A 16,590-nucleotide genomic window follows, 5' to 3' on the forward strand; every position below is an offset into this window, starting at 1 on the left:
GTAGGAAGAGTGTTGAACAAAATACATGTAATAGGGGAGAAAAAAATAAGGGCAGGGATTTTGGCATTAGACATATTTAAAGCGTTTGATTGTGTGGAATGGCCAACATTAAAAATAATTATGAAAAGATTTGGAATGGGGGATAGAATAAGAGGATTGATAGATCAATTATATCTTGATAATTCAGTAAAAGTAATGGTAAATGATGGAATAACAAATGAAATAAGAGTGACAAGAGGTACAAGACAAGGGTGTCCACTATCACCAATATTATTTGCAATGGTTATAGAATTGTTAGCGAATGTTATAAGAAATGGTAATCGTTTAGAGGGAATAGGACTTAAAAACAAACATAAAATTAGTTTATTTGCTGATGATACATTATTAACTATTAAAAATGTATTGTATAGATTGGGTAAAATAAAAGAACATTTAAAGATATTTGGAGAAATGACAGGGTTACAGATTAATTGGAATAAATCAGAAATGATGATATTTAATTATACAAAAAAGAGGAATTTGAGTTTATAAAACAAAAAAAATTAGAGATAAGATTAAGAAGTAATATAAAATATTTAGGAATAAATATAACAAAAGATTTGAAGGAAATGGAAGATAAAAATTTGGTAGTACTAAGTAAAGAAGTGGAGAAAAATTGGTAGAATATAAAAACACCCAATTATCCTGGTTTGGAAGAATTGCATTAATCAAGATGAAAATATTACCAAAATTAATTTTTTTATTTAGAATGATACCATTAAAAGTGTCGGAAACCGAACTGAATAAATGGCAACAGCTAATAAATACATTCTGTAATGGAGGAAAAAGTACAAGATTAAATAAACAATTTTAGTATAAAACACAAAGAGAGGCCTTCCCAATATAAGAGGATATTATGAGGCTAATCAATTGATACATGTGATAGAAGGCATTTTGGGTGGGATAGATTTAGAATGGCTGGAAGTAGATACAGAAGAAGTAGATAGGAGAATATGGATTTTTTTAAAGAACTTTACTAGGAAAAAAATAAGAATTATTGGAAACCCACTTATGAAAAATATAATAGAAATATGGTATAAACACAAAAAAGAATTAATGAATGAAGATTCAATAATAATGCCAATAATAATGGAAAAGAAATTCCCAAAGAATTTGAGAGGATTGTTAGATAAGGAGTTAAAAGAAAGGAAAATAGACAGAATAGAAGATTGGATAGATGTAAGAATAGTGAAAGGAAATATAAAAGAAAAACTTATGGGAATAAAAATTTCATGGCTTCACTATATACAAATAGAACAATGGATTAAAAATTGGAGGAAAAGAAATGTAGAAAAGAAAAAGTATACGCAATTTGAACAAATAGTTCAGAAAGGAAGAGAGAAAATGAGAATATAAAAGGAACTATTAGTAAAATTTATAAAATGTTGATGGAGAATAAAGGAGGAAAAATAAAAGGAAATACTTTAAAGGGATTATGGGAAGAAGAATTAGGATGTAAAATAAATGACAAGGAATGGGATAGAATTTGGGAATAAAGACACCTGAAAAATTTATCAGTTCGAATAAAAGAAAATTATTATAAGTTGATTTGGAAATGGTACCTGACTCCAGTGAGATTACACAATACTAATAAGAATAATTAAAAGGATTGTTGGAGAGGCTGTCAAGAAATCGGGTCATACATCCATATTTGGTGACAATGTAAATATGTACAAATTTTTTGGGAAAAGGTGTTATTAGAAATAGAAAATGTTATGAATATAAAAATAGATAGAAGACCGAGTATTGTTTTGTTATTGTTATATAATTCAGAGAAATGGAAAAAAGAAGCAAAAGATTTGGTAACAAATTTGCTTACAGCAGCGAGATTAATAATAGCAAGGTGTTGGAAAATGAAAATAGATGTAGAAGTGGAGGATTGGTACAAAGAGGTTTGGAAATTAGCTATTAATGATAAGTTGACATGTAAATTGAAAGTAAAAAAAGGACTATGGAAAAGAAATGACTTTGAGGGGATTTGGAAAGAATTTGTCGAGAAAGTATTGAGAAAAGAAGATGGAAGGTTACCTACAGAAGAAGAATTGAAATTTTGGATGGAATATAAGGATGGAAATGGCTCCGGGGAAGGGGAGCACTGAGGGGTATATAAAATAATGTTTTAAAATGTGATAGTATTTAATAGAATGTAAGAAGACATTTGTTTATGAAATATTATAAAAATTAATTTTAAAAAAGAGTGTGGTGGAGTCTCCTTCTTTGGAGGTCTTTTAACAGAGGCTGGATGGCCATCTGTCAGGTATGCTTTGATTGAGATTTCCTGCATGGCAGGGGGTTGGACTGGATGGCCCTTGCGGTCTCCTCCAGCTCTGTGATTCTATGATTCTAACTGAGAGGCCACACTCTCCCTTCCTTCTCCAGTGTGTGCACACACACACAAGTCACCTGTTATCTTCTTACAGGGATTCCAGGAATTTCATAGGGTTTTCTTAGGCAAGGGACCCTCTAAAAAAGCTCTAAAGGTCTGGGAAATTATCTGGAGCCAAATACTGTACAATAAAACCGAAAAACTGATACCATTGTTGGGCCAACTAAAAAGCACAAAATACACCATGCAAGCTTTTGAAACCCTACTGGCTTTTTCATCAGGCAAAAGACATTAAGAAATCATACAGGAGAAGAAAAGTGATGTTAGAGTCACAGGTATACATTATGTATCAGATGTTATTTCTGTAATAATTAAGCTCAAGAAAGGTAAAACTTTTTTCATTTGGACTCTAATTGGCAATTTTTAGCTATACAGCACCTAAAAGTCTTTCCAGATGTAGCAATATAGGGACTTCTAGAGAAATTAATTGTTCTCTGCCTAAGAAGTGGGCCTGTGGCTTCACAAGGGACAGAAACAGCTTGGCTCACAAGAGAACTTACTTCCCTGCTGCTAATGGAGTTTAAATTGTATTATCCTTTGTCTGAGTCCCTGCATGTCCAAAGGGGAGAGTGGCCTCTGCTTGCACTTAGATCCCTCCAGACTGACTTAACTACAACAGAAGTAACATCTGAGACAAAACGTAGGCCTGCAGTGCTAACATCATCACTTTTCTTCTCCCATATGGTTTTTAAACACCTTCCACCTGATGAAGAAGCCAGCAGAGCTTCAAAAACTTGCATGATATATTTTTGCTTTTTACTTGAATCAAAAAAAGTATTGCTGTTCTGTTGATTCTATATTTTGTTGTATTTTGCTGTGTGGCAAAATATGTTATGTGGAGACAGTTTTTGGTAGTGTGTAAGGTTATATAGGTGGCAGGAAAAGAGAGAGAGAGAAGGCTTGAGTCTACTTTGTCCGATCTATGAAATGTTATCTTCCACTCAGCTTAAAAATCAGGAAAATTTTCCAGTAAGAATTGGTGCCCTCAGAAATAGTCAGTACACTCCAAAAGAAACTGTTTCAATGTTAACTGTACAGATTTCTCAATTATGTGATACTCTGAATCATTTACCTGAAGTACTAGTGATGTGTTCAAAGAAGTAATGTAGACCACCTCAGTTTCCATGTTAAGAGAGGTATTTAAAAGGTCCCCCCCTTCAATTGTGAAAACCCTGCCACGCAACACAAGAGGGTTTAAAGTTCAAGAACTTGTCATGAGTGGGACATTTTTCATATTCTGATATGAAACCTGATTTTCACGTCAGCACACTTTACTTTACTCAAAATGACACCCACATGTATAAATGTATCACATGGGCAGTTTGCCCCCTTAGCCACATTTGAACTAGTCCTAGATTGTAGTGGGAAATTCTCATAGCTCAGTGCCTCATTATGTGTATTGCTGCAGTATGAGAAATATGATAAATAACTGCACAGTCTTATAATAGCTACTCTAAAGTATCATCCTCTAGGATGAATGACACTTATGCCCAGATAAATGGGTGCAAGACTACAGCATAATGAGGTTACTGGCTGTAGTATTTGAATTTTGTTATGTGCTGCCAAGTTGGTTGGTTATGGCAATCCTGTGAACGAGAGCCCTCCTTTTAAACTCCAGCATATTATTTAAAAGGTTGAGATAGAACTTGTGAAAATTCTACAGAAAGAGCTTGCACAAGAAAAGCACTTCTCTCGATTTTGGGATCACTTTTTTACACAATCACCTTCCTCCAGATTACACACAGTTTCTTTAGATCCTTGAATCCAATTCTACAACTATCTGTCTATCTGTCTACACACTTATCTCTGTACAGCAGTATTTACCAGCTCAAAATAAAAATCTCCTTTAAATCACAAGCATTCTAGAGATACTAATCTTTAAAACTGTGTAAATTCTTGTTACAACACTACTACCACACATTATGACATCCATCTTTCCAAATTCAGTTATCTAATTAAGGAAACAACGATGTATATTATATCCTGATAAATTCCTGTCCTTGAATAATGAATTCAAAACCAAATCTATTGATATAAACCATGCAATATTCAATATTCCAATTTTGTCCTTTAATACCATGACAGTTATAGAAACTAAGGCGGGTTACAGACCGCCAGAAAGTACGCGACCCCCCTAACCCTAGTACACGCTCCGCGTGCACAAAATGGCGGCAGCCATTCCACAGGGCCACCGCCATGATTACGTCACGACCGCGCCACCTCCACACAAGTCGGTGCGGTTGTGACTTATTGAGGCCGTGCCACAGTGCATAGTGCGCCTTTTCTCCGGCCCTGGAAGGAGCGCGATTTCCGCGCTCCTTTCTCGGAGCGTCCGGGAGACGCGTGGTGTGGCAGCTGCAGCTCCCGGACGCTGTAGGCAGCGGCGGCGGGAGAGCGCCGCTTCTCGGCGGTATGTAACCTGCCTAAGTAAAACAAGAAAAAACCACATATGATGGCTGAGTACAAAAGATTAAAGAGCACCAAGCAAACAGCATGCAACATAAACAAGAGCAACATCCAAATCCAATTACCATTTGTATCGCTCCAAGCATTTACCACTATCATAAACCATCTTTTAGCAGAAACTAGAGCATAAATATCAGAAATGGAAATATTTTTTTAAAAAAAAATTCTCACATTTTCCTTCTGACCATATGGATAACACATTCTACAAGTTTCATTTTTGCACAGAAGCTCTGTGTACAAATTAAGAAACAGAAATATAGAAGGGAATTAAAAAAATACTTACCAAGTTATGATTTGTTGAATTAGAATCATCTTCTGGGAATGGGATGTAAACAGCTAAGGCCACACAATTGGCAAAAATAGCCAGTAATATAAATATGTCAAATGGTCTGAAATATCTGGTTAAGGAAAATCCAAGTGCTAGAAAGAATACATATAAACCCCTGCCTAATTCTTTGTTAATTTCTCTGTAAGGGAAGATAACATTTTTTATGAAGTAAAGGAAGCATTTTCTTGTCATTCTTTTGATTGATTGAAGTGACCACCCACCCTCTAGAAGCATCCATTATTTCTTCCCATCAAGTAATTTTCCAGCATCACAACCTTTCAATGCCCTCTTTTTAGTAATGAAATGCAATTACATTCTTTCACACAAAGTATGTTTTATATGAAATTATATTATAACAAATAAATCTAATTGCATAATGTTGAATCAATATGCTCACCCTTTGTGAAATGCCAACTGATCTGTTCTCTCCTCAGGATCTACACAAACCTATCATTATTACTAATGGAACTTGCATATGCACAACAATGGTAAAATAATAGACCACAGAATGACAGCTGCCTACATTAATACCATCCAGGGAGAATCTTATCAGTACTCTTGTGTGAAATACAGAGAGATAGTAACACTGAGTACCTTTGCCAAAGTAAAAAAGACAGTTGTTATGACCATCTTTTTAGAATTAAAAAAAAAACATTGTTGATTACAATGGACAGACAGGTTTTTTAAAACTTGCATGCAATAAAACCTTTGCAATACAGTACAAAAATACTTTTAATATTGCATCTAGTTTGGCCATAAGGTAACATGAAAAGTAGGACCATAGGACAGTTTTAAAGAAATACATCAGTTATGTAGCATTTTAGGCCCTGCACTGTCAAGTAAGTGAGACACAGGTCCAAAACATACCACAGAAATAATCCAGTTTGAGACTGCTTTAACTATCCTGGCTCACTGCTAGGGAATTCTGGGAACTGTAGTTTTGTGAGACATTTAGTCTTCTCTGTCAAAGAGCTCTGGTGCCACAATAAACTACAATTTCCCAGGATTCCCTAGCACTGAGCCAGAGCAGTTAAAGCAGTTTCAAACTGGATTGTTTCTGCAGTGTGTTTTGGACAATAGTCTCACGAAATATATTCCTCATGCAAAGGTAGACGTCAGTTTATTATATTCTTTAACTGGAGTTATCGAGACTGAATCCATAGTACTAAATGAAACTAATTTTACCAAATGAAACAAGCCACTGAAGTAAGCTATTCCCAACAGAACTGGGACAGGCAACATGGGGTCCTCCAAATACTGTTGGACTACCACTCCCATCACCTTGACACTGCATAGTCAATGGTGAGAGAGTTACATCTGAAAGTTATATATTTGTCACTACTACAAAAAAAGATGCATGGGTATTGCTCTGCACTGTGGAATCATATGGCAGTAATAGTAAGTCAGACCTTCAACAACAGGAGTATTATTTTCACATTAAAAAATTCTTATCAACACCCCCCCCCCCCCCGAAAGTCTATTAACTTTCTCCTCTGTTACATTCTGGATATATACCCATGGCTACATTTCATAGTTTTGTCTTATATCTTAGGAACTCTAATGCATTATTGGATCAGAAATATTTTAAGAATAGGCATCACTAAAAAAAAATATATATATATATATATATATATATATATATATATATATATATATAAAAGAAACCACTTTCTAGAGCACTAATGTGAGGTCTGTTCTCTCCTTTAAACAAATTTACATCTATTTACAAAGTTAAATGTAAATCTATTTACAAGCCCTATTCCTAGCAGTAAAACCCAAACCCCTTGAACATTCAGCCATCACATTCTCCATGCAGTAGCTATGTACATTTTAATGGTTTCAGTTTTACAGGATTACAGCTTTGAACAAATGGTAAAATGACATCTTAGTGACATGACCCATAAATAATTTCCAGTGTTTACATGTACAGCTTTCAAATTGAGTAGTCTATTTAAAGGAGAATGGATTGGCTTACTCTTCTATCTGTTATCCCCCACTTCATATTTTCATGGTCTTTTGATATGATTTACATTTACAAACCAAGATTGCATATGTGTTTTATGTGTTATCATACTGATGGTGCGTCAGACCTGAGTGGTAATGGTGAGTAGAAGCAGAGGTACATATTCCTCTTTTTTTCATTAGAGATGCCAAAGACAAGATACTTTCTGTCCACCACTGATTGCATTTTTCTTTTCAGATTGGCCTGAATAACCATTTGATGTTTTAAAAAAGATGTCAGCACAAACCCACCTCAAATCACAGCCCAATGCAGCTGCAAGCCTGCAAATGTAGTACTTATCACAATTAGACAACAAGTGATTGTGATGGCAAAGGAACAGATTTGCAGGTTACTTGTGCTGTAACCCTGAAACAATGCTGAGACTTATCTACAGCAGCAAACACATCGTCATTTGAACTATACGCAATTATTTCACATCTTCATAGTAGAGCAAAATGTGTTTCACACAGACCTATTGCACACTGCTTCCCCATTTGGCACTAGTACTAGGGAAAGGATAGACTACCTGTCCACAGTCCCTTGGTGACTGCAAGATGTGCAGGAAGGGCAGCATCTGTCTGCATGAGCCACAGCTGCTCATTTCACTATAACCTTTTCTTAATTTGAAGAGAAACTATATGGGGGGGAAATCCATATTCTGGTCATCCTTAATGTCTCCAGCCTATCTGCCAGTGCTATACAGAGAGAGGGAGGAGGGATGGTAGAAAGAAAAAGAGGAAATGGTATTTGGTCTTGTTCACCTTGTCTCTGGTCTCAATGACCATTGGTTTGTCCCCACTCACTGCAGCCCTGTGTCTCCGGTATGTTATACCAAAAAAAGTAGTTCCTCAAACAAGTTACAGTCTATGCAGTGAATCCCAAACTCTGGTCTTCCAGGCATTTGGATTTCAGGTACCAGAAACCTCAGCCATCCTGGCCAATGGTTGAGATTATGGGAACCAATGTCCAAGACACCTGGAAGGACAGAGTTTGGGAATCACTGTGTCTCACTTTCAGACAAGAAGTGATAATGATGGCAAATCAGAAGCAGAAGCTCAAATCAGAAGCAGAAGCACTGTGGAGCTTCTACTTTTGATGACAGAAGCAGCCTTGCTCCAATTAAAGGAAAAGGACTTTTTGCAGGAAAAGAAGAAAGAAACCTTTGGATCCAATCTAATTTTGGTATACAGCCAGGGAGAACTATGGTTAAAACTACAGAGAATTATGTGGCACTTTCACAGATAAAATTTAATGGTTCTGATATTCCACATACATTATTGTAATTATCCACATACATGGACCGATTGAACTGAAATTAGAAGGACATTAAAGCACAAATTGTATGAACAAAATGTAGGCAACATCTTTGCAGCAAAATAAATTATCAGACTTCATACTCCTTTACCACTATGTTTCTATCTTTATGCTCGAAATATTAATGTAAACTATCACAATTAAATTCTAACTAGTTGTGACACAAGGGAAATATAAAAGTTTGTCCTAGTCTTAGTCATCTGCTATAATCTCCTGTAATGAATGTCTATGTGGTAAATTCATGAACTGTTATTCTACAGCCAGCAATAGCTTATGTTAAGTGTGAAGCAAAGACTTTGATCTAAAATTCTACAATAATTATTAAAGGGGGTTTCTTAGATTGCATGTTCAAAACTTAAATCTGTTTCAGCAACCTAACCCTTCTATCTATCTACCTCTGAAACTACTGGTAGTCATACAAGAATCTGTGACTTTTCCTCCATGTTTTCACAGTCCGAATCAACATAGGCAGGCTGCAACTTAACAAATTTAAAGCTCATGGTCGTCTTCCCTGAGCTGTTTTCCTTTTTTTTCCTCTTCTTTTTTTCTTTTCACCCACTACAGAAAATACAGATTGTTTCTCCCTTGCTTTTGAGCTGAAAAATGACCAGAGGGGAAAGGATTTAAGCGGCTTTTCTCTGCCTTCAGTTTCTCCACTCCAGCTCACAGCTTGCCCAGGCTGATATTTATTTATTTATTTATTTAAAACATACACATTGCAGAGAGAGATTGAGAGAGAGAACAACATGGCATTCCATGTTACCATTTCCTTTGAGCCCTTCTCTTTGACACACTTTGAGTATACAGAGAACAGATGGCAAAGAACACAATTCCATCAAAAAGGATACTTCCATTCTACTATACTAATGCAGGCTCTTCGGATGGGGTTGTTGAGAGATAAACAGAAAAGGGCACGGGCTGGCCGACTGTTGGACGTATTACCCTGTTTTTTGCTCTTGGCATATTGCTGGCGCTTTCTTTGGGACAACGATCCTACAGGTTGGGCTGGGGTGGCGGTGCTCATGCTTTGGGCAGCCTTAGCTTGTCTAGCAGCATCAATTGCAGCTTGCCAAGATAGCACAGTTTGCTTAGGCGGTGCTGAGCTGTTCGACTGAAGGGCTGGTCCGTCACCAGGGAGAGGGATTCTGGTGCTATTTGCATAGCTTGCTTCTGCGGTGGGGAAAAGTGTGGGGGGGAGAGAGAAGAAGACACATTTACATCAGTTTAGAATAAACCTCTTGTTTTAAATGATGTGTGAGATATTCCTTACATTTGAAGCATTTCTACTGAGTGTTAAAAAAAAATCAACAACACACAGAGAGAGAGAGAGGAGAGAGAGAGAGAAAGTCCTTTCTATCATGATTTAGAGCTTCAGGAATCAGCAATGCAAACACCACCATTGGTGCTGACACTTTGTAAAGCTAACACATCTTGAATCATCTAGTTAAAGAAATATTAAAGAAGCTAAACATCACCGGTTTTATAAGCAACAAGAGTTCAGATTCTTCTCAGTAAAACTGTTCCTTTGACAGTTTGGTGTACACCACATTCTCTTGCTCCAAAGGTAAGAATAAACATTAGGACTTCTTTAAAATATAAAATATTCAAAGTCATTTGGATTACTACCTAACCTCAAAGATCTCCACTGACAAAAATGAAAAAAAAAATCCTTCCAACATGATATGCATTGCATTTTCGCTAAAATGGAAATTCTTTAATCATTAACTACACTTTCCAATAAGATAATGGATTAGATCCAAACTTAGGCTGCATATGTACTGAGGAAATAATGCAGTTTGACACCATTTTAACTGCCATGGCTCAATGCTATGAAATTATGGGATTTATAGTTTTGTGAGACATTTACTTGTCTCTGACAGAGAGATCTGGACCCACTACAAACTACAACCCAGGATTCTATAGCATTGATCCATGGCAGTTAAAGCAGGGTCAACCTGGGTTATTGTTCAGTGCAGATGCAACCTTAGGGGCCATTCACACTACATTATAGATCGGATCGCAAACCGGTTCATAAGTGGGTAATTCCTACTGGTGCCAGTTTTTGTACACCTGAATTGAGGTGGATCTAGGGCAAATCCCCTTTATCGTGGGTTTTCCAAAAGCAGGTTTTTCCCCCGCTTCTTTTTGGAAAACTCATTTTTTCTGTGATGTTGGGAAAGGTGAACTTGTCCCTGATCCTGCTCGGGTCATTTAAAGGGAGAGGGATAAAGGTCAGAGGGTGGAACATGCCTCCCCTCTCACCCCAATCGCTTAGCAAGTGCCATTTTTTGCAAGCGCTGGGTGCCAGTTTAATTTCCTGCTCCTGAACTGTCGTCCATGTAATCCCTTTACTCCTGCAACAGGGGGATGTTGTTAGACCCGTTGAATTTATTATTATTATTATTTTAAGTTTGTGATAGAATATGCAAATTTTAACACTACCCACCTTTTTTTTCTTTCACTTTTTCCCGCCACTGCAGCCAAAAGTTCATATATGCACTTTTTGCTCGGATGTTGCTGGGGCCAGCATTTGGAGTTTTGAATTTTTTATTTTGAAAAAAATAGATAAATTATGAGCACATTTGGTATAGGGTGGTCATTTGGGTGACATGTATTTATTAATCTTTTCACTGACAGAAAATGTGATGTCTGGGATTTGTGTTGACTCTTGCAGGGTGTAATTCCCATTCCATCTTCAGACAGTACTTTCCATATGGCTGTAATATTAGGTGCCATACTGTCCCCGATGCTATTCAATATTTATATGAAGCCAATGGAAGAAATAATCTATACACATGGGGTGGGGTGTTATCAGTACGCTGATGACACCCAAATATATTTCTCCATGTCTTGGTCATCAGTGATGACAGATGGCATTTCTCCCTTCAAACTGTGCCTTGAGGCAGTAATGGACTGGATGAGGGAAAACAAGCTGAAGCTGAATCCAGACAAAACGGAGGTATTTACAGTAGGGGCCCCGAAACCAGGTATCGGGTTGCAACCTCCAGTCCTAGAGGGGTTCATGCTCTCCTGAAAGGACTGCATCTGGGGGTGCTTCTTGATCCGTCACTTCACATGAGAAATCAGGTGAATGCGATGGTCAAGAGTGCCTATTATCAGCTTCGGCTGATACACCCGCTGCACCCTTTCCTGTAACTGGGAGACCTGGAAACTGTAGTACATGCACTGGTAACCTCAAGACCTATTTTTGCAATGTGCTCTACATGGGGCTACCCTTGCGTCTAGTCCAAAAACTGCAACGGGTACAGAATATGGCAGCCAGGTTGATCACTGGATCATCAAGGAGTGACCACATAACACCAATACTAAAGTCACTCCACTGGCTGCTTATTAGTTTTCAGGCACAGTACAAGGTGTTGGTTATCACCTTTAAAGCCCTACATGGCTTGGGCCCAACCTATCTAAGGGATCGCCTGCTTCCATATAATCTGCCCCATGCCCTCAGGTCCTCTGGGAGGAATTTACTCCAACCTATAAAGACCAGATTGACTGTGACCTCCCAGAGGACATTCTCTGCAACAGCTCCCATCTTGTGGAATGGCCTGCCGGACGAGATCCGTCAAAATACCAACATAGACAGCTTCAAGAAAACTGTCAAGATGGATGTCTTCCGGCAGGCCTTCCCAGAATAAACTACTCGGCCATGTAATGACTTCCCCACCGTTATTGTTTTAATTGTTTTATGTATTATGTATGTAATTTTAATCCTAATTTTTTTCGTTCTTTTTAAGGGGGGATACTGTGTGTGTATTGCTGTATCATTTTTAACACTGTAAGCCACTTTCATTGTTTGAACAAAAAGCGGGGTACAAATAATTTGTATTTGCGGGTCATTAGTGCTTTGTGTTCCCAGATTGACCAGATGTGCATATTCTGTCAGATATTTTTTTAAAAAAGACAACAACACAGGAATGATCAAATGCAATCGATAAGGCTCCATTAAAGCACCCATGCAGTTGATAAAAAATGGCTGCACCAGATACTAGTGACACGTCACCACTGATAACAGCAGATGTGTGTAATTTGATTGACAGAATAAAAAAAGGGGGAATGATCGAAAGCAAGCGATAAGGAGGCTTCATCTGTAATTGATACTTTGTAAGTGTGAACATCCACCAGGTTAAACTGCACCAGGGATGTTTGATTAGGGTAAAGATAGTGGGAACTTCCATTCCGGATATATTCGATCTTGGAGGATTGGGTCTGCCTGATTCTATGCAAGGCAAAAGAGCAAGTGTGAAAGGGGCGGGCCTTAGTGATATTTAGAGGAATTCACTGAGATTTAACTAAACTTGACTCATTCATTTTCATAGGTGTACTTGAACACATCTAAATCTGAATCCCAATCCACTATTTAAGCTACAGTATAGGAAGGGATAAAATCTGGATGGTTTTCAGGCTACAACATATGAATCCCAAGTGTTTAACAATAGCAGCAAAATGATTCTCAACCTGAATGAAGTTCTCTTCAAGTGTGGTACTAAAAAAAAAATCACAAATTCCTGGGTTCATAATTCCTTAATTATAAGTGCATTGTTTTTTTTTTTTACCTGGCTCTGGTGAGTAGATCTTATGGTTATATAGCAGTTTTTAACGTCTAAAATATGCCTATCCCATTTTACACCATCAATCTGTACTTACAGTACACCATAAAAGTTATTGCACTGCATTTTGGAGATACTTATAAAGCACAGGATAGATCCAGAAGACTTTCTACTGAATTTCAGGCATGGGAGATAAAGTAAGCATCTTTCCTCTTAAATTGCATTTTGGAGATGTGCATTGGGACACAAGAGCCTAGGATCTGGAGATTTGAAGCTCACTTCAATAGTATCTGCAAGTACAGAACTTAATTTCCCATTCCCTCATTGGAATGAATGGAACATCCAGCAGAAATTTAGAAGCTGCACCCTCGTGCATCATTACATGTAGAATTAAGTCTGTTTGTCTCCCCCAGAAGATTCCTGCTTTTAAGATTAAAGGCTGCTTCTACTTTGAACAGAGCCAATGCAGTGTGGTGAGTGCTGGACTCTGAGATACCAGGGAAATTCAGCCATGGTATCATATCCCTCTGGGTGGGATCAAAGTCAAAGTATCTCATCTTTAGAGGAAGGCAATTACAAGCCTCCTTTTAATAACTCTTGCCAGGAACATCTAGGGACTTATGGGTCACCAGAAGTCAGAGTCACACATTGATGGTTATCACACACACACACACACACACACAAATCTGAACAGACCTTTCTAGAATGTGCTTCTTGATCATACTAGAAGGTGACAGAATGGGAGAAGATAAGACATTATGCTTAGAGACATTATGCTTGGAGGATACAGCCACAAGGTCAGCTGTATAATTAAGGCTGCTAGGTGCGGGGGGGGGGGGGGGGCTGCTTTTATCTTTACCTAGATGTTCAGTTCCTTGCTGGTTTAGATCATTTTTAAAATGTGTGAACACTTTTGTAGAGATGTGCCCTTTGCTAATTTGGTAAAAATGCACTGCGTATTCCAACACTTATGAGTGGGACTGCCAGATGAGGACTCTGCCAAGCCATAAAATATCAGGGCTAAAATCCTGAGACCCCTTGTAATATCACAGGAAATGGGCCCTGGTGATATTAAAAGTCCTGGTGGTGTCATTAACCATGATGATACATTAAGCATCAGCCACTGCTGCACAAATTATGCCATTCGTTTTTTTCAAAAGCTCCAAGTCTAACAAAAATGGAAAACAGATACAGACAATTTTCAATGTAGTGCTCTCCCTCCCATCACCCTGAGGACCGGGGGAAGGGGTCCAGACCCTGAGGCATGGGGCCAGGCTTAGACATTTGAAAGCCCTACTGATGAGATCTGAAAGCTCTTATTTCAATCAACCATTTAACTAAGGGCAAATCCTGAGCTTGGCCAAATGGAAGCGAATAGGCTTCAAGAAACCAGCCTCTGTAGGAATCAGCATCTGACTGGGTAGGTTGTAGCAATGGAAGCTGGTAGCTGGGATTTGTATGTTTATGCTGTGGAGTGACCTTTTGTATGTGTAGTATCTGCTAAGTATCCTGATGTTCAGTGTGCATGTGTGTAAAAGAAAAAGAATTATAATTAATCAAGCCAACTCTGTGTCATCTCTTTCCTGCTACACAGTTATAGCACTTTGATCCCACTTTGATTGCCAAGAGTGCATCCTATGTAATCCTGGGATCTGTATTCTGGTGAGGTACCAGAGATCTTTGGCTGAGAATTTTAAATACTTCCCAAAATGGAAACGCTCAGGATTCCATGGGAAAGTAGCATTAAAGTGCTGAAACTGTGCAATGGGAAAGAGACCTGTGCTGTATCTTTAAAATTTGTAAATGGTTTCTACATTGTTCTTTGAATACAGAATCCATATTAGAACTTCAGTTGTAGTGTGAGATTTGGCTAGCTTCTGCAAATGTTCTTCTCTGTATTTTGAGTTCTGTGCTCTGATCACTTGATTTGTGGTCTGTGATAACAAGAGTGGACTACATTCCAGCCCTTCTTGTAAACCATGTGGCCTTAAGATTTAGTACCAAAGCCTCAGCACAACATGGGAACAACAAGAAGACACCACTGTAAACTCTTTCTTGAACTGGTACAGCAGGGTGGTAACTGTGTGGACCTCCCAATTTTCTTGGAATATCCAATAGTGAGTAATGCTGGGACCTGCACTCCAACAATATCCAGAAAGCTGCATAATTCCCACATCTGCCACAGAGAAACAATTACGCTGACCATGCAGAACAGGGATAATATGAAAATAATTATATACAGTATATAGCCTCGCTAACAGGATTGGTATAGAGATAATTGTTTTGAAAACCTTGATACATGTGATATGAATCGCAGAGCCTCAGTGAACTTAAATTTTGTGTCCTCATACAGAGCACTTTTGTATTTCCTTTTTTTAAAAAAAGCCAGAAATGATATTCCATTTTATGTAAAACAAAAACAGGTATATCCTGGGATCAATAATCCTTTGTCTTTAAAAAAAAGTGTAAGTGCTTCTAAATCCACTTAGGCAAGAGAAATGCACCCACTTTAAGTTTAGTGCCATCTAACCAGGGAACACAATCTGCACTTACACACACTGTGCTCCCTTACAACTTGGTCTTATGCTTTAAAGTGGTCTTTCCTCCCCAATGTGCTTGCGCTGCAAGTTGGGGGACAATGCTAAAACTAGCCGTAACTCACGTTTAATAAGTCATACCTTTTAAAAATAAAACCTGTGCAAAGGTTATATACTATAATGAAAGATACAATCCTATGTATGTTTACCCAATAATCAAAGTAAAACATGAGACTCTACTTGCAAATTCCAACAATTTAATGTGTCTGAAAGAAAGCTGACCTGTTGCAAAACCCAGGCGAATACACGTTTACTCATAAACGCAACCATCTGTCTCCTGCTCTCTCTTCCTGACTTATGCAGTGTCTCATTATGAAACAAACACTTGTCCCAATGCTTGTACATCCACAGCATTTTGACTTCCACTACATCTTCCCTTTGATCAATCTTGTTTTTTCCATCTCATCAATATATCTCATCAATATATAGAGAGAGGTTTAGGATGACCCTGGTGTCAAGGTTTGCTTTCAAGTGAAAAAAATTATTTGCACAAAACCAGACCAAATTACTAAGGAAAGAAATGCAACAGACCTTGGTAAGGCATCTTTTTTGCTTTAGAAAGCCCCTAGGTAGACATGAAGCAAACCTTTGGAAAAGAGCTTATTCTAAAGTTGAGGGGCGATGTAGGAAGGGGAAATATGGAGGGGTGCACAGGAAATTAAACGAGGAGACAGTATTGACAGTAAGCTTCGCCCAGACGGGAGAGGAGAGCACAGTTTTATTATTACTGATAATCAGAGGAAATAAGATACCCTTTGGAAATGCTTAATCCCTCCTCTTTTCCCCCTTTTGAATTGATTCAATAAAAAGCGTGAAAGGGGGTTTGTTATGACCTCTGTTCCTAAGAACACTAGAGCAGCTTGCCTCCTGCCTGCATGCAAGCGTTCACATAC

At 38.0% G+C, this 16,590-nt stretch overlaps 1 protein-coding gene across 2 annotated transcripts in view; it reads right to left on the reverse strand.

The window, feature by feature from the left end:
• Positions 1-16,590, reverse strand: part of CACNA1D (calcium voltage-gated channel subunit alpha1 D) — a 387,489-nt gene that overhangs the window by 286,144 nt on the left and 84,755 nt on the right. For both annotated transcript variants that reach the window (XM_089522716.1, XM_089522725.1), the window contains exons 2-3: positions 9,384-9,705; positions 5,175-5,280 (exon numbers count right to left, since the gene is read on the reverse strand). In XM_089522716.1, coding sequence (XP_089378842.1) covers positions 5,175-5,280; positions 9,384-9,705 — 428 coding nt within the window. The remainder of the gene's footprint in view (positions 1-5,174; positions 5,281-9,383; positions 9,706-16,590) is intronic.

Source organism: Sceloporus occidentalis, unplaced genomic scaffold (genome assembly GCF_023333645.1).
Source record: "Sceloporus occidentalis isolate IW3139 unplaced genomic scaffold, rSceOcc1.0.p SCAF_1, whole genome shotgun sequence".
Taxonomy (NCBI): Eukaryota; Metazoa; Chordata; class Lepidosauria; order Squamata; family Phrynosomatidae; genus Sceloporus; species Sceloporus occidentalis.